Here is a 16,459-nt window from a genome sequence, read left to right as displayed (position 1 = left end):
TCCCAAATGTTTCCAACTATTTGTACATTGTGAGATAATTGCTATTTTAACCAAGGAGCCGAGATGTCTGAGGGAGTCGCCTGGCAATTGTGTCATATCTGCGTTACTCTCGGTTTTATTTGGCAGAAGCACTTTAGACAAACATTTGCTATTTAAACAATGTGGCGCAGAATGTGAAAATGGTAACTGCGTCGAGCTGAAACTAGCAAAAACACTTTTGCCGCACAACTGCCGTTGCATTGCGCCGGGTGTATAATAGGGCCCAAGAATTTTTCCCATTTAAAATGTACAATTTCCACACTGACATATTAAATGATGTACACTACCATTAAAACGATTGGTTTAGGCTGCATTTAATTTTATTGGTTATTACGATTTAAAATGTAATTTATTCCTGTGATCAAAGTTGTATTTTCAGCATCATTACGCCAGGCTTTAGTGTCACATGATCCTTCGGAAATCATTCTGATATCAGTTGTGCCTCTTCATATTTTTGTGTACATCTGGTATTTTTGCTGAATTATAGTATTAATTTTAAAAAAAATCTTAAAGTAAAATCTTACTAGTCCCAAAACTTTTAAACCGTTGGGTATGTAGTCATGAAATCAGCTCAGTGAAAACGAATGTGACTGGATCACTCGAGACGAATGTTCATACCTGGTGTAAACAGGTTCTTCACACAGAGCCACTGTGTTTTTCCTGCTCCATGTGATCCTTCACTTTCTCTTTTTCTCTTACACATTCTGTCCTCAAACTGGCACTACAGACATGTCTCTGTTCTCTGCGAGGGAACACAGGACTCTGTTGTGCTCTCCTTTGTTTGGGCTGGGTTTTTCCTGTTGTATTATAAGTTGTGGGTGTTTTCAAGAATTTAAACAATTTTATGTGTTCAATTATTTACATGAGCGCCCCTTTAAAGAGCATATTGCAGGTTAGAGACTCCAGTGAGTCAGTGTATAGAAAAATAATGTAGGACCTAGATTTTATTTAAATTATACTTGCAAATACGCGAATAAGGCTTTTTGAGTCGTTTTTGTGAGAGAATTTTACTTCCGCATCTAAAAATGCGCAAACCGGAAGTGACATAACGAGAGGGAGTGGCGTGACTTTCAACGATAGGAAAACAATGGATCGCAATGGCAGTTCGGACGCTGAGGAAATGATAAATGTTTATTAATACTCATATGGCAGACCACAGCCATGCAGTTATGACACACAATAAGGGACAGGCCAGGATTAGACAGAACAACGATCAGAGGAGAGGATTTGAGTTGTTGTGTGAGGAGAAACAGTGGAAAACAGAGCAGGTGAGAGAGTCGGCTCATAACATTATACGCTAACACTGTGCTCAGATTACAATACTTCGCAGATAATTATCATGTATCAGGCAATCGCAAAGCTGGTAAAGTAAGGTGTAAAACAGGTGTTATGGGTTTATTTTGTGCCGATTAACCGTCGATAGTGTGATGTATGCCGTGTATGTATTTGAATGTACATACATGGCATGAATAAAATATTTACATTATCAGCACATAATTCCAAACTTTTTTTTAAAAGTGTGAGACTATGCAGTTGTGTTTATGTAGCCTACACTTTGTATTCATCAATGTCGAAATTGATCATGTAAAAACAATAACAAAGAAGCATCGGCATGTAGGTGTTTAATCATTTAATATTATCCTTTAACTACATGAGTATTGCAATGTTAAACTTCATCATATCGCTGATAATCCGCTATGTAAAGTGAAAACACACACACACACACACACACACCACCGCGTGTGTCAAAGCAGATGCAGAAGTGAAGTCCCGTGTCTTCACCTGCACAAAATGCCACAATGCAGCTTTTATAACTTTTTTTTTTTAGGAAACCTGTGGACTCAATGTCCTGACAGGCTGGACACAATAACTTTCCATGACAATGATAAATTAAAATAGAAAAACTACCGAAAATACACTGATTACTACAGAATACCAGCCTATTCTGCACTGAGGCAATGCAGAGCTAGGCAGACGACTCCCTCTCGTGACGTAATATGACGCAATGTTGAAAAAACAGCATTTTTTACAAAACGGCCACTTTATCTGCTAAATTTGTGCTCTTATGTCTTTTAAAAACATTTTTAATCCTGGATTACCTTTTCATATGGCATTTTCATACAAGGTTATATGTTCATCTCAAAAAATTGTTTACCTGCAATATGCTCTTTAAGTAGAATATGCCAATGAGTACATTTGGACTCAAGTACATTTATTTAATTTCCCAAATAAGGTTTTCCCCCCTTTACTTTTGTTTTTCACTTCTGCCATTTGTGTACTTCCCATAATGCAAAAGATTATTACTATAGTTCCTCTTCACTATTACGGCGCATAATGGCTCTATCTGAAAACGCATTCTTCCCTACTATATACTTACTTGGTGACAAACAGAATGTGAAGTAAGTATGTCTGAAATCACAGTATAAAACAGAAGACTACATAAAATGGAAACTTTTACTTTCTCATGAGGTCATGGGTGAGGATTTACAGACCATTTACATACATTTACAAATGGCTATAATAGACATTGCATGGGAATATTTGAAAAAAACGTGATTAGGGCTCTTTAAGACAAGTCAGTTGGCAGCCATCTTGGTAGCCCTCTGTTAAAAAAAAATATTATTGGTTCTTTTAACTTTGGCGTAGTTTTGAGAATAATTTCTCCCATTCGTTTGTGCATAAGTGAAAATGTCTTTACATGAGTTCAACTTATAGGAGATGACATTGTTCTCTGACTTGGGAGGACTTGGGAGATTTGATCACGCCTACAGGAAAAACAAACCCAGTTGCTGCTGCTTGTGTAAGCTTAGAGTTGATGGACTTCCTGACCTTGATTACAGTGTGTTTGTAAAATGGCTTTCAGCGCTGGTGCGCTGGTTGTGTCTAGTCAAAATTTGTTTGTTTTTCTTCTATCCTGAACTCACAGCTCTGCTAAATTGAATGTTATAAAATGGATAGTTGCGCTCCTGGATAATTATGGTTGATGATAATTGTGCTGAAATACAAAACACAGATGCAAAAGTCTATGATGCAAAAAAATCATTCAAATGCATTAGCAGGGCTTGACATCAAAACTCTTTTCAGGTGGTTGTCCTTTGGACAAGAAAATGGGTCATTCACTGAGTAATGTCCGAGTAAAAAATTGCTTGTCCGGAATGGTGTAAATATAAGCAATATTCTCATCAGCGTTCAGCTTGACACATTTAAATCTGCATATTTGTCATATTTACCAAGAGTAATATAAAGGTTTTTTAACCTTATAAAGGGATTTTATTTCCTAATGATGTACGTTACGTCTTTCACTTCATTCTTCTAGGCTGAATTCTTACATTTGAATAAGACACTATAGGGCTGGTAGCAATTCAATTAAATGACTTATACAGAGAAAATAAAACTGCATTTAATATGTTATGAGATTTTTTTAAATATATTGTTAAAATATGTGTTCAATTATTTATTTTTTATATACATATAAGAAATGTTGGGGGGTTATTTGACTTTTGAGCAGAGCAAGTGAGCAAAGCGGAGCGGTGTGACGCTCAGCTCATTATTACGCTTTATGCCAGTGCACTCCACTCAATCACTCATGGCCCAAATGAACGCTCCACTCACCAGTAAAATGACGTTCGCTCAAATCCCGCTCCAACATGAAATTCGATTCCCTGTATTGCACTATACTGTAGCCATTCATTTTTTTTCATATTTCATCTGTTAATTACAAAAACGGAACAGTATGGGTATAGGATACATTATAATATGCACAAAATGACGGAAGACATGATAGATCAGAAAATATTTTGACCACTTCTTTAAGTTTTGTTTTGTAGAAAGCCTTTTTTTTAAAGTGAATTTCTTTTTGTATAAATTGTATATTAATTTTGATCAATGTTTCAACAACCAGTTGCATATATTTAATAAATAATATGCAAATATAGCAGACGATCTCATCATGGCGCTAATCATGGACTAGAGCACGTCTAATAGTAGTCTAATAGAAATAGTATCTGTATGACACAAACATTTCTCTCTTGGTGCATCCATGGCGAGTCAGCATCATCAACTTCATCTTTGTAGTCGGTAATGACAAAGAAATAAGCTAGTTTATTAATAAACAATTAATGTCTCCTTGGTATTTTTGACACTTTTTTGACACATTTTTGATATTTCTTTTGCTGTTCTTTGTGGCAAGCTTTATGGGTGCGCTTGAGTGCGGAATAGCCTAATGTATTATGTAAACACTTGTTTAGAATTGTCTTCAGTATATATTCAAGTAATCAAAATAGCCTAATATAAATGTGTACTTAATCATCATCAACTAATGGCTTAAATGAACCACTACTGGTCCAGTAGAAAAAACTTTAGTCAGGGACAGCCCTACTAATTTCACATATTTTCGAACCAGTATATAGTATAACCAGTATAACCAATAATTCTCGCACTTTTTTTATTCCCTATTTTCCTCCCAAATTTTCTACACATTTTTGCTACCGAAATAGTAATTTCAATTAGGAATCCATGTGATTGTGAAACCCGCGCAAGGACGAAAAATGTTGCAACCAATGTCGCAACATGTTCTGGTTGGTTACACAGATCCGATGAGTTGACCCACAGAAAACTGCTTGTTTGTGTAAGCTGTGTTTCAAACATCACTATGCTATTGACAACAGACAATTGACTTTTAGGTAATGAGATCGCACCTTACCAGAGTAGTGGAGTCCAAGCCAATCAAATCCTCCTTTGTTGAAAGTGCGCACTGCAATTATGGCAGAACATAACTGAAGCACACACTTAATAACTGAAGCACACACCTAGAATTAAAATAACGTTATCGTCTATTAATGTGGATGGTAATATAGGTATATCATTATAGTTGCCGTTTTTGGTGAGAAAAAAACTTGAGTCTATCCTCAAGTCATCTAAACCGTTTGCCCCCACAGGCCCAAAGATGCCATGCGCGCAGTTAAAAAGAGACTCAACGGCAACAGGAACTTCCGTGAAGTGATGCTGGCTCTAACTGTGAGTTCCCTCACTTTCACATAAACCCCTTGTGCTCATACTGTTATCTGCAAGCTTTGACTTGTCTAAACTTGTCTTTTCTAGGTGCTGGAGACTTGCGTGAAAAACTGTGGCCACCGTTTTCACGTCCACATCGCCAACAGAGACTTCATCGAAGGTGTCATGGTGAAAATCATCACTCCGAAGACCAACCCTCCCGCTATAGTGCAGGATAAAGTGCTGGCACTGATTCAGGTGAACTGAGTGAGGCGAATGGCTCCGTTCCCCCTGAGCTCTTTCTTTGTAATGAATGAATGAATGAATGAATGAGGCATTTATATAGCGCTTTTATATGTACAAGTGTACACCCAAAGCGCTTTACACTCATGTCAGGGGTCTCTCCTCAAACCACCACCAGTGGTTTAAGCTATAATGGCCTTCAGAAACCACTGTTGATGGCTGTTGCTGCATTCAGAATGGGTGTGGGGTGTGCGTTAGGGCTTGAGGACTGCCTCTGAAGATGGCCACTTTCACTGGGGCTGGAAACTAGGTCTGGTGGACCTGCCCTATGAGGAAGATTGCAATGGGATTAAGTCTAGTTGACTGAAAGCCAAACTTAGTTCACCCAAAAACGAAATTCTCTCACCCTAATGTCGTTCCACACCCGTAAGACTTCCGTTCATCTTCAGAACACAGTTTGAGATATTGTATATTTAGTCAGAGAGAAAGGCAAGTCCAGAAAGGGAATAAAAACATCAAATTAAAAACAAACAAAGATTTGAAAGGTTATCAATCAGCGGATTGATTCAGAATTTGGATCGCCAATGTCACGTGATTTCAGCAGTTTGGCAGTTTGACACGCGAACCGAATCATGAATCAATCCGCTGATTCATGACCTTTCGAATCTTTGTTTGCAGATTGAAAACAAACACGGAAGAGAAGACAATGCTGAATAAATTGTTCGTTTTTTTAATTTTTGGACCAAAATGTATTTTCGATGCTTCAAGAGATTCTAATGAACTAACTGATGTCTCATATGGACTACTTTGATGATGTTTTTATTCCCTTTCTGGACATGGACAGTACACTTTCATTGGAGGAACAGAAAAGCTCTCGGACTAAATATAAAATATCTTAAACTGTGTTCCGAAGATGAACCGAGGTGTGGAACGACATTTTTGGGTGAACTAACCCTTCAAGAGAACTTATAAAGACTTAAGATTATTTAAAAACAAAAAAATCTAACCAATAAAAAAAAAATCACTATGTAGTATTTTTGCAGTACAATATCCAAAAACCACTAGGCCAGTGCTGTATATTTTGTTCAGTGGAGTACTTACAATATCCCAAAGGTTTCCAACTATTTGTACATTGTAAGAAATTTGGTCAATTGTATCTAATATGATAAACAGAGCAGCGTTACCTCATACTCATGACCCGAAAAGCGGAAATGGCGTCGGCACCCGGCGACTGTGTCCCGTCATAATAAAAGTCCCGCTGCTCATGAGTCCTGTGTTGTTCATCTCATTAACAGTCGCTCCAGCGGCCTTGCTCAGCTCCACAACACTCGGTCCTGCTCTGCTTCATAATACAGTAACGTTAATAACCGCATCCATCAACATGATTTCTGCATGAGTCCTGTTCTCCGCCGGCTGTGAGGTGAAGCCCACGTATGCCAAGATACTGCGCTCAAACTTGCCGTCATCAAACTACTAGGGGTGTCAACAATAATCGATTCGGCGATGCATCGCGATGCGGGGCATGAACGATTCAGCATCGATGCGGCAAAGTGCCATAATCGATTATGTGCAATTCCCCTTTATTCCACAAGGTGGCAATGTCTGATACGCAATGATGAAGTGACGTTTCACTCATAGTTACCTCTGACAGAAAACGAAACAATAATCTGCAAAACTTGAAATGGGTTAGTGATTTACTTCAGAGAGCAAGTACTAAACACAATCATATGTTAGTGTCACTGTCTCTTGATGATGGATGTGGTCAAGAAGCTGTCAGTGATCAAAATATTGATTTTGAAAACATTGAAAATGAGTTTGGAGAATATGCTGGAGATCGCGAATATGAGGCAGATGCTGAATATACTGGTATACGAGCTCTGACGAGGACAGATGAGGATGGTATTAAACATCTGCTCAAACTGAATCCTTCAAGCTTCAAAAGGTAACGAAATAGGTTTTATTTTATTCTTCTGTAGCTGTTACTCTAAAATCAGGAGTTTTATATATTATCATGACAGGTAGAGGTCTATCCATGTTAAATATAGATCTGGGTCGCTAACGACCTGAATATGTAAGAATGTTTGGTGAAACAGTCATGCATTTAAGGGGTAATTGCATTTTTTTTTTAATTTGATTTAATTACATTTTATTTTATGTAATAACTTTTATGTCAAAGATACAGGAGACACATAGCAGCCAATACAACCTGTTGTTTAATATCTGCTTGTATTGCCTCATGACTGATGAAAAATTTGCTTTGTGTGCAGTAGAATTTTGATGCATCACAATGCATCGTAGAATCGAATTGAATCGAATCGTTACCTGGTGAATCGTAATCAAATCGAATCGTGAAGGCAGTGCCAATGCACACCCCTACAAACTACGCCTTTTTTTTTTTTTTAAATAGGCGCCCTCTAGCGGAACGAAAAGTTGCATAGTGCACCTTTAAGAGCCAGTTTTTATTCAAACAAATATTTTTGACTACATTTAAGATTTATGTATTTCCATCCATTTGGATTACACCGATTAAACATAAACAGACTAATATACTTAATGTGATGCATATTATCAAAAGTCATATGGATGCAAACTATCGATTTTGGCTGATATCATGCTGAGTAAGTGGCTGTTGTTATTGGCTGAGAAATGAAGTATTGGATGTGGACAGTGGGGGCCCTGCAGTCAAAAGGGATGAGAACCACTACTTTAACCTTTGACCTGAATGATTTCCACTTGTGGCTACTGTATATTCATTAAGATCCATCAGCAACAGTGATTAACAAATTCAGTTTTTAAATACATGAGTCCTGTTACCTGCCAAAGACACATGTGTTACTAATGGTTGAAAAATGGTCTGACTTTTACCTTATAATACCTGTTTTGGTGTAAAATATAAAGCCATTTCCTGTGGAACAGCTCTCATCTTGCCCACTCTACATTGACCAGTCTTTGTGTTTCACCCCAGTCCTGGGCAGATGCGTTCAGGAGTAGCCCAGACCTCACCGGAGTCGTGCACATTTACGAGGAGCTGAAGAGGAAAGGAGTTGAGTTTCCCATGGCAGACCTGGATGCCTTGTCACCCATCCATACACCACAGCGGGTGAGAAACACGTGGCCACTATCAGGGCTCTTGCATATTTGTTTTCATTTATTTATCTTCATCTCGTCTTGTGTGTCATTTCTAGGGAGTCCCAGAGGTGGATCCAGGCATTCACAAGTACAAAGCACCCGCGCAGCCCAAGACCGCATCTCAGGCGACCCCTAAACCTGCAGCTGCTGCGACACCCGACTTAAACCCAACCCAGATCCCAGCTGTATCTGGCTCGATCACAGCAAACTCAGAGCAGGTCACAACTCACCTGAGAATAGACTTTCTTATATTCAGTGCTAAGCTTAAATACTACATAAAATGTATAATAAAATGTATAAAAATACTGCACAGTTTTTCTGTGTAAATTAAGTATACATTTATTCTTATTAAAGTTATACAAGCGATTCAGTCAAGAGCAGTGAGAAATTTCTCTCTATTTTTGTTGTTTGATTAGCATTAATAATGACAGCAGGTACATTTTTGGATGCTGTCACTTAAAGACCAACTGTACAGATTCATTATGCTCAACAGTTTAGTTCACTTAAGACATAACTGTTTACTTGCAAATATATTTTGCAATTTCAGGCATTAATATTTAACCGTTCTAGCCCAATTAGATGCCACGGCAAAAAGCTCTCAGTCCAGTGAGACTAAATGTATTGTCTTTCACTGCTTATTGTGCTTTAGTGGTTTAAAATAATTAGTTTTTTTAAACCACAAAGCTTAAAAACATTTGGTAATGTCTTGAAATGTTTTGTTTGCTCATACAGATCGCAAGACTGAGAAGTGAGCTGGACATTGTGCGTGGGAATATTAAAGTGATGTCAGAGATGCTGACAGAGATGGTGCCGGGCCAAGAAAACGCCTCTGATCTCGAACTACTCCAGGTTTGAAAGTTTTCCCACTACGCTCATTCCTTTACAAAGAATATATGTTTAAATGATGCTGTATTTTTACCAGGGATCTGAACTGATTCAAGGACCGGAAACAAACATGGAAACAAAAGAAAATGTATTTTAAGTGAATACAATTGAATTTTAAACCTATTCATGTCTTTTTTAAAACGAGGCATGTTGCGAAAAAAGTTATACACAGAGAACGTTATCAATCTTCTGAAAAGAAGTGGAAACGAGGGGGCCATTGTTGACTGTCCAACTGTTTAACCAGATCAATATTAGTTTTCTTTAGTAAGTAAAGCTTTATGTATATAGCACCTTTTAAAACAGTGCTTAAAAAGTGCTTTACTGAATAGAAATGCAGAGAGAAAAAAATGCATACACCTATAGAAATAAGATTAACATTTAATAGAAATAAGATAATAAAACGAAATAAAGACCTCAAATAGAACAACATATTAGAAAGCAGATCTTTAAATACAACAATAAAATTAATCAAAGAAATGCTTTAGCAAAAGAATGTGTTTTGAGAGACTTTTAAGTGAGTCGATAGCTCCTATAGGTTGTCAGGAAGAGATGAAAAACATCCTAAGCACAATGTTCTTCCTCTATTCCTGATTTCTAACACACACTCACAGCGTTCGCCTGGTTTTGCGGCTGTCAGAGCAGAAACGAAAAGCTGATGTGTTTTTCCATCATCTCCGGGCATGCATAATTTGTGAGTTTATATCATCCATTAGATCGAAAAATCTGAAAAAGCCCATACATTTACCCGGCTATAGACAGTCCCCTCAAAGACACAGGGCAGAAGTGGTTGAAAGTGGACAAAAGAGACAGATTAAAACACCAGTGTGAAGAGGAATGTGTCTCCCTCATCTACTTGTGATCCGAGCGACCAAAGCACATCTTAATACCAGCTGTAAATACATTGTGTGTGGTTTTTCAAGTGTCAACCGAGCGGCACCCATTCACTTGCATTATGTGGACTCACATAGATGGATTATTTACCTAAAAATCTTTGAAGTAAGAAAGCCATTTACATCGGGTACGCATTGAGAGTAAATTATGTCATTTTTGGCTGAATGGTCTCTCTAATACCTACTCAGGAATCTACACGTCACCACAAGAGGGTGTGACAGTACAATATTTTAAAACCAAGAATCCCCTCATCTAGCCTATTGCATGTCTATGAACCCATGTTTTATATGTTTGTGTAGTATATATTTGTTTTTGGTTGGTCCTTAATGCATTTTTCATGTAAGAGTAAAATCAAAGAAGAGCATGATGTGCCTCAGGAGCTGAACAGGACGTGTCGAGCCATGCAGCACAGGATAGTGGAGCTCATCTCTCGGGTGTCTAACGAAGAGGTCACCGAAGAGCTGCTGCACGCCAACGACGATTTAAACAACATCTTCCTGCGCTACGAGAGGTGAGCAGAGGTGTCCGCCACCAAAAGTTTCGCTCATCAGCCTTTATCTGGCAGCTCTCAGAGGAACCGAGTCTGCATCAGCTCAGTCTTGCCTTTGATTTCACTTGCTTCGCTTGAGGGCAAGAGCGCACAGGCTCTGAAAGCACATTAGCATTACTTTCATCTCCGTCTTGATGAGTGTTTTTGATATTTCACCAGCGCTCTTGTGTTCCAACAGGTATGAGAGATACAGGTTAGGCAGAGCTGCACAAAACAACGGAGTAAGTACTGCTTTCTTAACGCTTGCTCTCAGTATTAAAAAAAGGTACTGTTTTAGCCCATGTCTCTGTCAGTATTGTTTCTTTTAGGGTACATGTATACCTTGTGATTTGTCTGTTAAGTGCATGCTCATGTTTTTGTTTTTGTTTTTGTTTTTGCTTTTGCTTTTTATTTTATTGTTTGCATGATGCTTAGCTGAGAGAGGCAAGTATGAGGCATCACTGTCATGTAGAATGTGTATTGCTTCACATTTGAGCTCTAGACCCTACACATAAAAATACTATTCCCCAGTATTATATATTTCCAGTGTTCATTTTCCTACCTTTTACACACACATTATAGGCCCTAATTCTGTAGCAAGTTCAGATTTTACATTTAAAAAAAATCTGAAACTCAAACCCCTGAAAAACAACACCACACAATAATCCCCCCCATCCACCAAACTTTACACATGGCACAATGCAGTCAAGCAAGTACCGTTCTCCTGGCAACCACCAAACCCAGACTCATCCGTTGGATTGCCAGACAGAGAAGCGTGATATGTCACGTCACGAAAAACAATTCCATGAAGCTCTCTACGCACTATTCTTGAGATATTCTTGAGGCCACACAAAGTTTGGAGGTCTGTAGGTATTGACTCTGCAGAAACTTTGACGACTTCTTGGGCGCTGTGCACCTTAGCATGAGCTGACCCCGCTCTGTGGTTTTACGTGGCCTATCACTTCATGGCTCAGTTACTGTTGTTCCCAATTGCTTCCATTTTTACAAATTGGCTCATTGGACAGGTGTAACCTATCACCACGCTTGAATTCACTGAGCTCCTGAGAGCGACCCATTCTTTCACAAATGTTTGCAGAAGCGCGTCTGCATGCCTAGGTGCTTGATTTTATACACCTGTGGCCATGGCAGTGATTGGAGCACCTGAATTCAATGATTTGGAGGGGTGTTCCAATACTTTTGGCAATATAGTGTGTGTGTGTGTGTGTGTATGTATAGGTATAGATTATAAATGATATAAGTTTAAATATAAGTAATGGTTTTATAATAATCTTTTTTACCAACTATTTACACGTATATTAATCTGAATAGCTTGAACATGATGCAGTGCAAATAAAATACTTAAATAATAATTAAATACTTAAATAACAAATAAAATACAGTCGTGTTCAAAAACGACTGAATTGGTTTTTAATTAGCTTTTTTTAATATTTGCGCCAAATTGAATTATCATCATGATGCCAATTCATTCATGATGCCAGTATAATAGGTGAAGGCTGATCGTTAACTTAGTGTGTGTGTGTGTGTACTTGTGTACGTGTGTGCGTGTGTGTGTGTGTGTGTGTGTGTTGTGAATGCACAGGTCCTGAACGAGGCTTCGGAGGATAATCTAATAGATCTGGGTCCTGGTTCTCCAGCAGTGGTCACTCCTCGGGTCAGCGCTACACCCACTCATACGCCCACATCCACCCTGCAGCCTCCTCCTGTTGCTGCTCCTCCTGCTGCTGCTCCTCCTGCTGCTGCTCCTCCTGCTGCTGCTGCTGCAAACACAGCCTCCCTCTCCACACAGCTGGCAGGACTTGGTGAGGATCTCAAACACATCTGATTTAGGATGACAACTTAATACAAATATATATTTTTTTAAAGTATGGTAGCACTTTATTTTATAGTGCTGTACTGCATGTGCTGTGAACTTACTATGTTAATTACAATAACTGGGTAATAACTAGGTGCAAATCCTGAACCTACCCCCAAACCTAATCTTAACCCATGTATTTACCTTAGATTACCAGTACATTCTTAGGCAAGTACACTGTACGTTAATGTAAGTGCACATACTGTAAAATTATGTGCAACCAAAAGTATTTGACGTTTCTTTATTGGTGTACAGTGAAAGATATGTTACTTCTATTCCTCTATACAACTTAAAGTTGACTTACTTCCTGTAGATGTTGGCGCAGACAGTGTCACCGGCACTCTCAGCTCTCTGACCGCTCACAACCCTCAGGATGACTTCGACATGTTCGCCCACACCAGGTCCAGCTCGCTGGCTGACCAGCGCAAAAAGTGAGTGTCCACTTCTCCACTACCATGGCTGTAGAAGTTATAGAAAAACAAGCACGCAGCCATCTTTTTTGAGGTAGCTCTGTATATTTCTATAGCATTGCTGTCGAAGAGTGATTAGCTGGTTAAGTGGATTTACTTACTGTAAAGAAAAGTTATCATGAGCATTGTAAAGTTTGAAGCGAATGTCATTCCAAATACAATAGACCGGGAAGATATTAAAACGAGCGGTTCATTCATAAATCCGTAAGATCTGTGGAAATACAGTGCAGCGCTGAAAAGGGACGGTGCTACAAAAAGTCTATACCACATTAAAAACGATTGTCTTTGCTTTTTTTCCAGTGTTATATATGAGGAACCTCAGGCTCTGGTTGGCCTGGCATCTGCTTTAGACATCAGACAGCAAAATGCCACTGGGGTGAGTTTCCTACATCATGTTGTTTCTCTGTATTTTAATAGTGATGAAGGGTTTGGGTTTTGTGTGGTGCTAATGGCTGAGTCTTTCTGATCACTCAGTTCTCGCATGTTATTACTTTTAGTGTGCTGTTGTAGACCTCACCGTTTCCCAAAAGATGGGAAATCATACTTTTCTTGAATGGCAAAGAGAGTGGTGCAGGTATGACGTGTATTTGTAGGCTAAAGGGGGTCGCACACCGGACGCGGAGCTCGGCGGCGCTCGGCGGCGCGCCACGTCTTTAAAATTCCAACACATTGTTTTTAATGAGTGTACGCACACCGGTGGCAGCATTCGGCACCTGTCCGCGGCGACTCCGGAAGTTGTTCTAAATCCTGCCGCGCCACGGAGCGCCATTTCAAGGCTTTATATTAAAAGTATATTATCGTTAAGGTATACTGATTTCAACCTTTGCTACAAGACACATTTGTTTTACATTCTGAGTTCAACAGCTTGAATAAAGTCTAAACATATTTTGGGGAAATGTATAATAAACGTAGCCTTTTAAAATGTGCGCGTCCAGTGTGCGATACCTGAGACGCTGCGTGGCGCGCCGCCGAGCTCCGCGTCCGGTGTGCGACCCCCTTAACCCTACAGTAGCATCACACTGGTTCCCTCAGCAAAAACCCAATAGGATTGTTCCATTGGCTTTTGGATTATTGCAGAAAAACTGAAAATTAGAGTTATAATAGTGTGCAAGAGCGGGATTATAAACACAATGAGCGGGATTATAAACACAATGAGCATAGGACTAGTGAGTTTACCTTCAGGACAATAGAACCAGAAGTGCGAGCTTATTTGTTTCCAGGTTTTGGCCTACAAAAATATGCCATCCCTGCAGCACTCAATTTAACTCTCCCTTAAATAGTCCTTTACCTTTGCATGTCAATCAGTCACATTTGGCATAAAAATGCTCCTGTTCTTGCTGACTCCTATTGGCACTATGAGGTCTTAAATGACATAGTCACAATTAGTCTTTATCATGCCACAGCTTGTTAATGCCCAGATTGGACTGGAGAAGTGCTGGCAGATTAGCTTGGGGGTGGCTTGGCTGAAAAATATTAGTAGCTGTCTGCACAGGAGCACATGTTATGTAAATTCATTACAAAGTACAACTACAGTTATTGTGCTGCAGTAGCATTCTGAAGTTTGGTATTATCCACCATTAAGCTTAATGCCAGAAGTATGCTAAAAGGATCTAATAGAGTTTAAGGATCAATGACTAATTACAGTGTCTACGATGTTATAGTGTCAAACTATTTTCAAGAATAGTTTACATTTAATAACTATAAAAATAGGATTTAGTGCATTCTAATATGTAATGTGTACTACACCCTTTTAATCATTATTTATTGAAAAAAGAAAGATAAAGTTAAAAATAAAGCTTTTAAATTTATTTAACTCCATTAATTATTAATTAATTAAAGTTTTTGGGAAGACACACTATATGTAATTTTACAAATTGACCAAACCTTGCCATAAAAAGGCTAAATAATCTCCTTATGTACAATTTCCTTATGTTTTTTTCTGCACGTTGGACTTTTTGGTAGACCAAGTTTTTTCAAATATTAATCAGCAATGAAGCAGTATTGTTAAACTATTTATTTTCTAATATGTAATCATTAAAGCATACATTATATCTCAAAATTCTTGAATTTCATTCTTTTAATGCCCCCCATTGTTATAGAGTGCATTTGTGCATGCCCCTTTTTTACTATTCTGGGAGTTTTTTCCCCATTAATTTCTCCCATTGGGATTTCAAAAAGTCTTCATTTAAACATTTTAAGCCATTAAACAAGACTATGAGCTAGTAAACTACTAAGCTACTGAACTAAAGCTACGAGGTGAATCCTAACACTATAAACTCTTATGTGAAGCAAATAAGGATTTGAAAATCGGATGAAAATATAAAAGTACAAACAGTGTACAAGAACTACAATCCCATGAAGCTTTGCGCTGCATAATCAAATAAAAAATGATGGGAAAAAATATGTAAACAATATATTTTACGTTTATTGCCAAATATGCATATAAATTTAAATATTCTAGACTTTCACGATGCTTTGTGTGAGTGGGCGGAGCTAACAAGATCTTTTTATGTGTTTTGCTTGAAGCGACTGATTGGTGGAATTTTCTGTACAGCCTCATGGGTAATGTCATTTTTCACCACGAATTATGCCGTTAAAAATCTTTGTTTTAAAAATAATTTGCGAGTTGGCAGCTTCAACAGAAGCAAATACCATCGAATAACAGCCTCGCAGCTCACAGTCGGTCTGTATTTAAAGGATATCATTAAAATATTATTTTCCTGTGGAGAAAATGTTGTTTTTACTTACAGAACCTGGCATTTGCACTCTATAACAACAGATCGCCCTGATGAATATCACATACACAAGAAAAAGGATTTTATTTAATAATTGTATAGTTTGCAATTATTTCTGAAAAAAAGTATAGATCTGAGAACAAAATAAGATCCAATATTTATTATTCATAATTGCCAAGGCAAGAATCACCCATATTATTGGTCATCCAGGTTTTTAAATTGACTAATATAAATAATTATTAGGAAATCTTCAAGAGTGATATTAGGAAATCATTTTAGACTGATTGAATCTTTGGTACCAGACATGCTTTGTGTTGAAATCGACCAAGGTTACATAACTGTCGTGGATTAGAGGTGCAATGTATAGCAATCAGCCCATGGGTCAAAGTTTACACTCCCCCCTCTTTTTTTTTGTTTCCCCACTCCATCTACCTTAGTTCATTGACTCAGAATGACATTAATCTTGCCTTTTACGGCACCCGCTTCAGTTCTCCTGAAGATGGAGGTGGCCACGTGTCTCTGTGCTTGTTTGGGGTGGGTGCTTTGCTCTTCTTCACGTGTGTAAGGTGTTTTCTGTTGTTGATTTAGCCGAATGTAAAAGGTCCAAACGCTGAGTTGGAGCCCATAGACAGCTGGCTCATTACCCAAGGAATGGTGAGGATTTCACCAGAAC

The 16,459-nt window shown here is 38.4% G+C and overlaps 1 protein-coding gene across 3 annotated transcripts in view; it reads left to right on the top strand.

Annotated features, from left to right (window-relative positions):
- The window catches only part of LOC137046080 (TOM1-like protein 2), a 64,491-nt gene that overhangs the window by 22,024 nt on the left and 26,008 nt on the right, over positions 1 to 16,459 (top strand). For 2 of the 3 annotated variants that reach the window (XM_067423150.1, XM_067423143.1), the window contains exons 3-12: positions 4,977 to 5,055; positions 5,140 to 5,289; positions 8,240 to 8,374; positions 8,460 to 8,621; positions 9,136 to 9,252; positions 10,557 to 10,690; positions 10,908 to 10,950; positions 12,309 to 12,528; positions 12,895 to 13,012; positions 13,352 to 13,427. In XM_067423150.1, coding sequence (XP_067279251.1) covers positions 4,977 to 5,055; positions 5,140 to 5,289; positions 8,240 to 8,374; positions 8,460 to 8,621; positions 9,136 to 9,252; positions 10,557 to 10,690; positions 10,908 to 10,950; positions 12,309 to 12,528; positions 12,895 to 13,012; positions 13,352 to 13,427 — 1,234 coding nt within the window. Of the gene's footprint in view, positions 1 to 4,976; positions 5,056 to 5,139; positions 5,290 to 8,239; positions 8,375 to 8,459; positions 8,622 to 9,135; positions 9,253 to 10,556; positions 10,691 to 10,907; positions 10,951 to 12,308; positions 12,529 to 12,894; positions 13,013 to 13,351; positions 13,428 to 16,374; positions 16,441 to 16,459 lie in introns of all 3 variants that reach the window. The other variant, XM_067423136.1, reaches the window with a different exon arrangement.

Source organism: Pseudorasbora parva, chromosome 2 (genome assembly GCF_024679245.1).
Source record: "Pseudorasbora parva isolate DD20220531a chromosome 2, ASM2467924v1, whole genome shotgun sequence".
NCBI classification, from domain to species: Eukaryota; Metazoa; Chordata; class Actinopteri; order Cypriniformes; family Gobionidae; genus Pseudorasbora; species Pseudorasbora parva.
The sequence above is the reverse complement of the archived record's forward strand: the minus strand, read 5'-3'. Positions and strand labels throughout refer to the sequence as shown.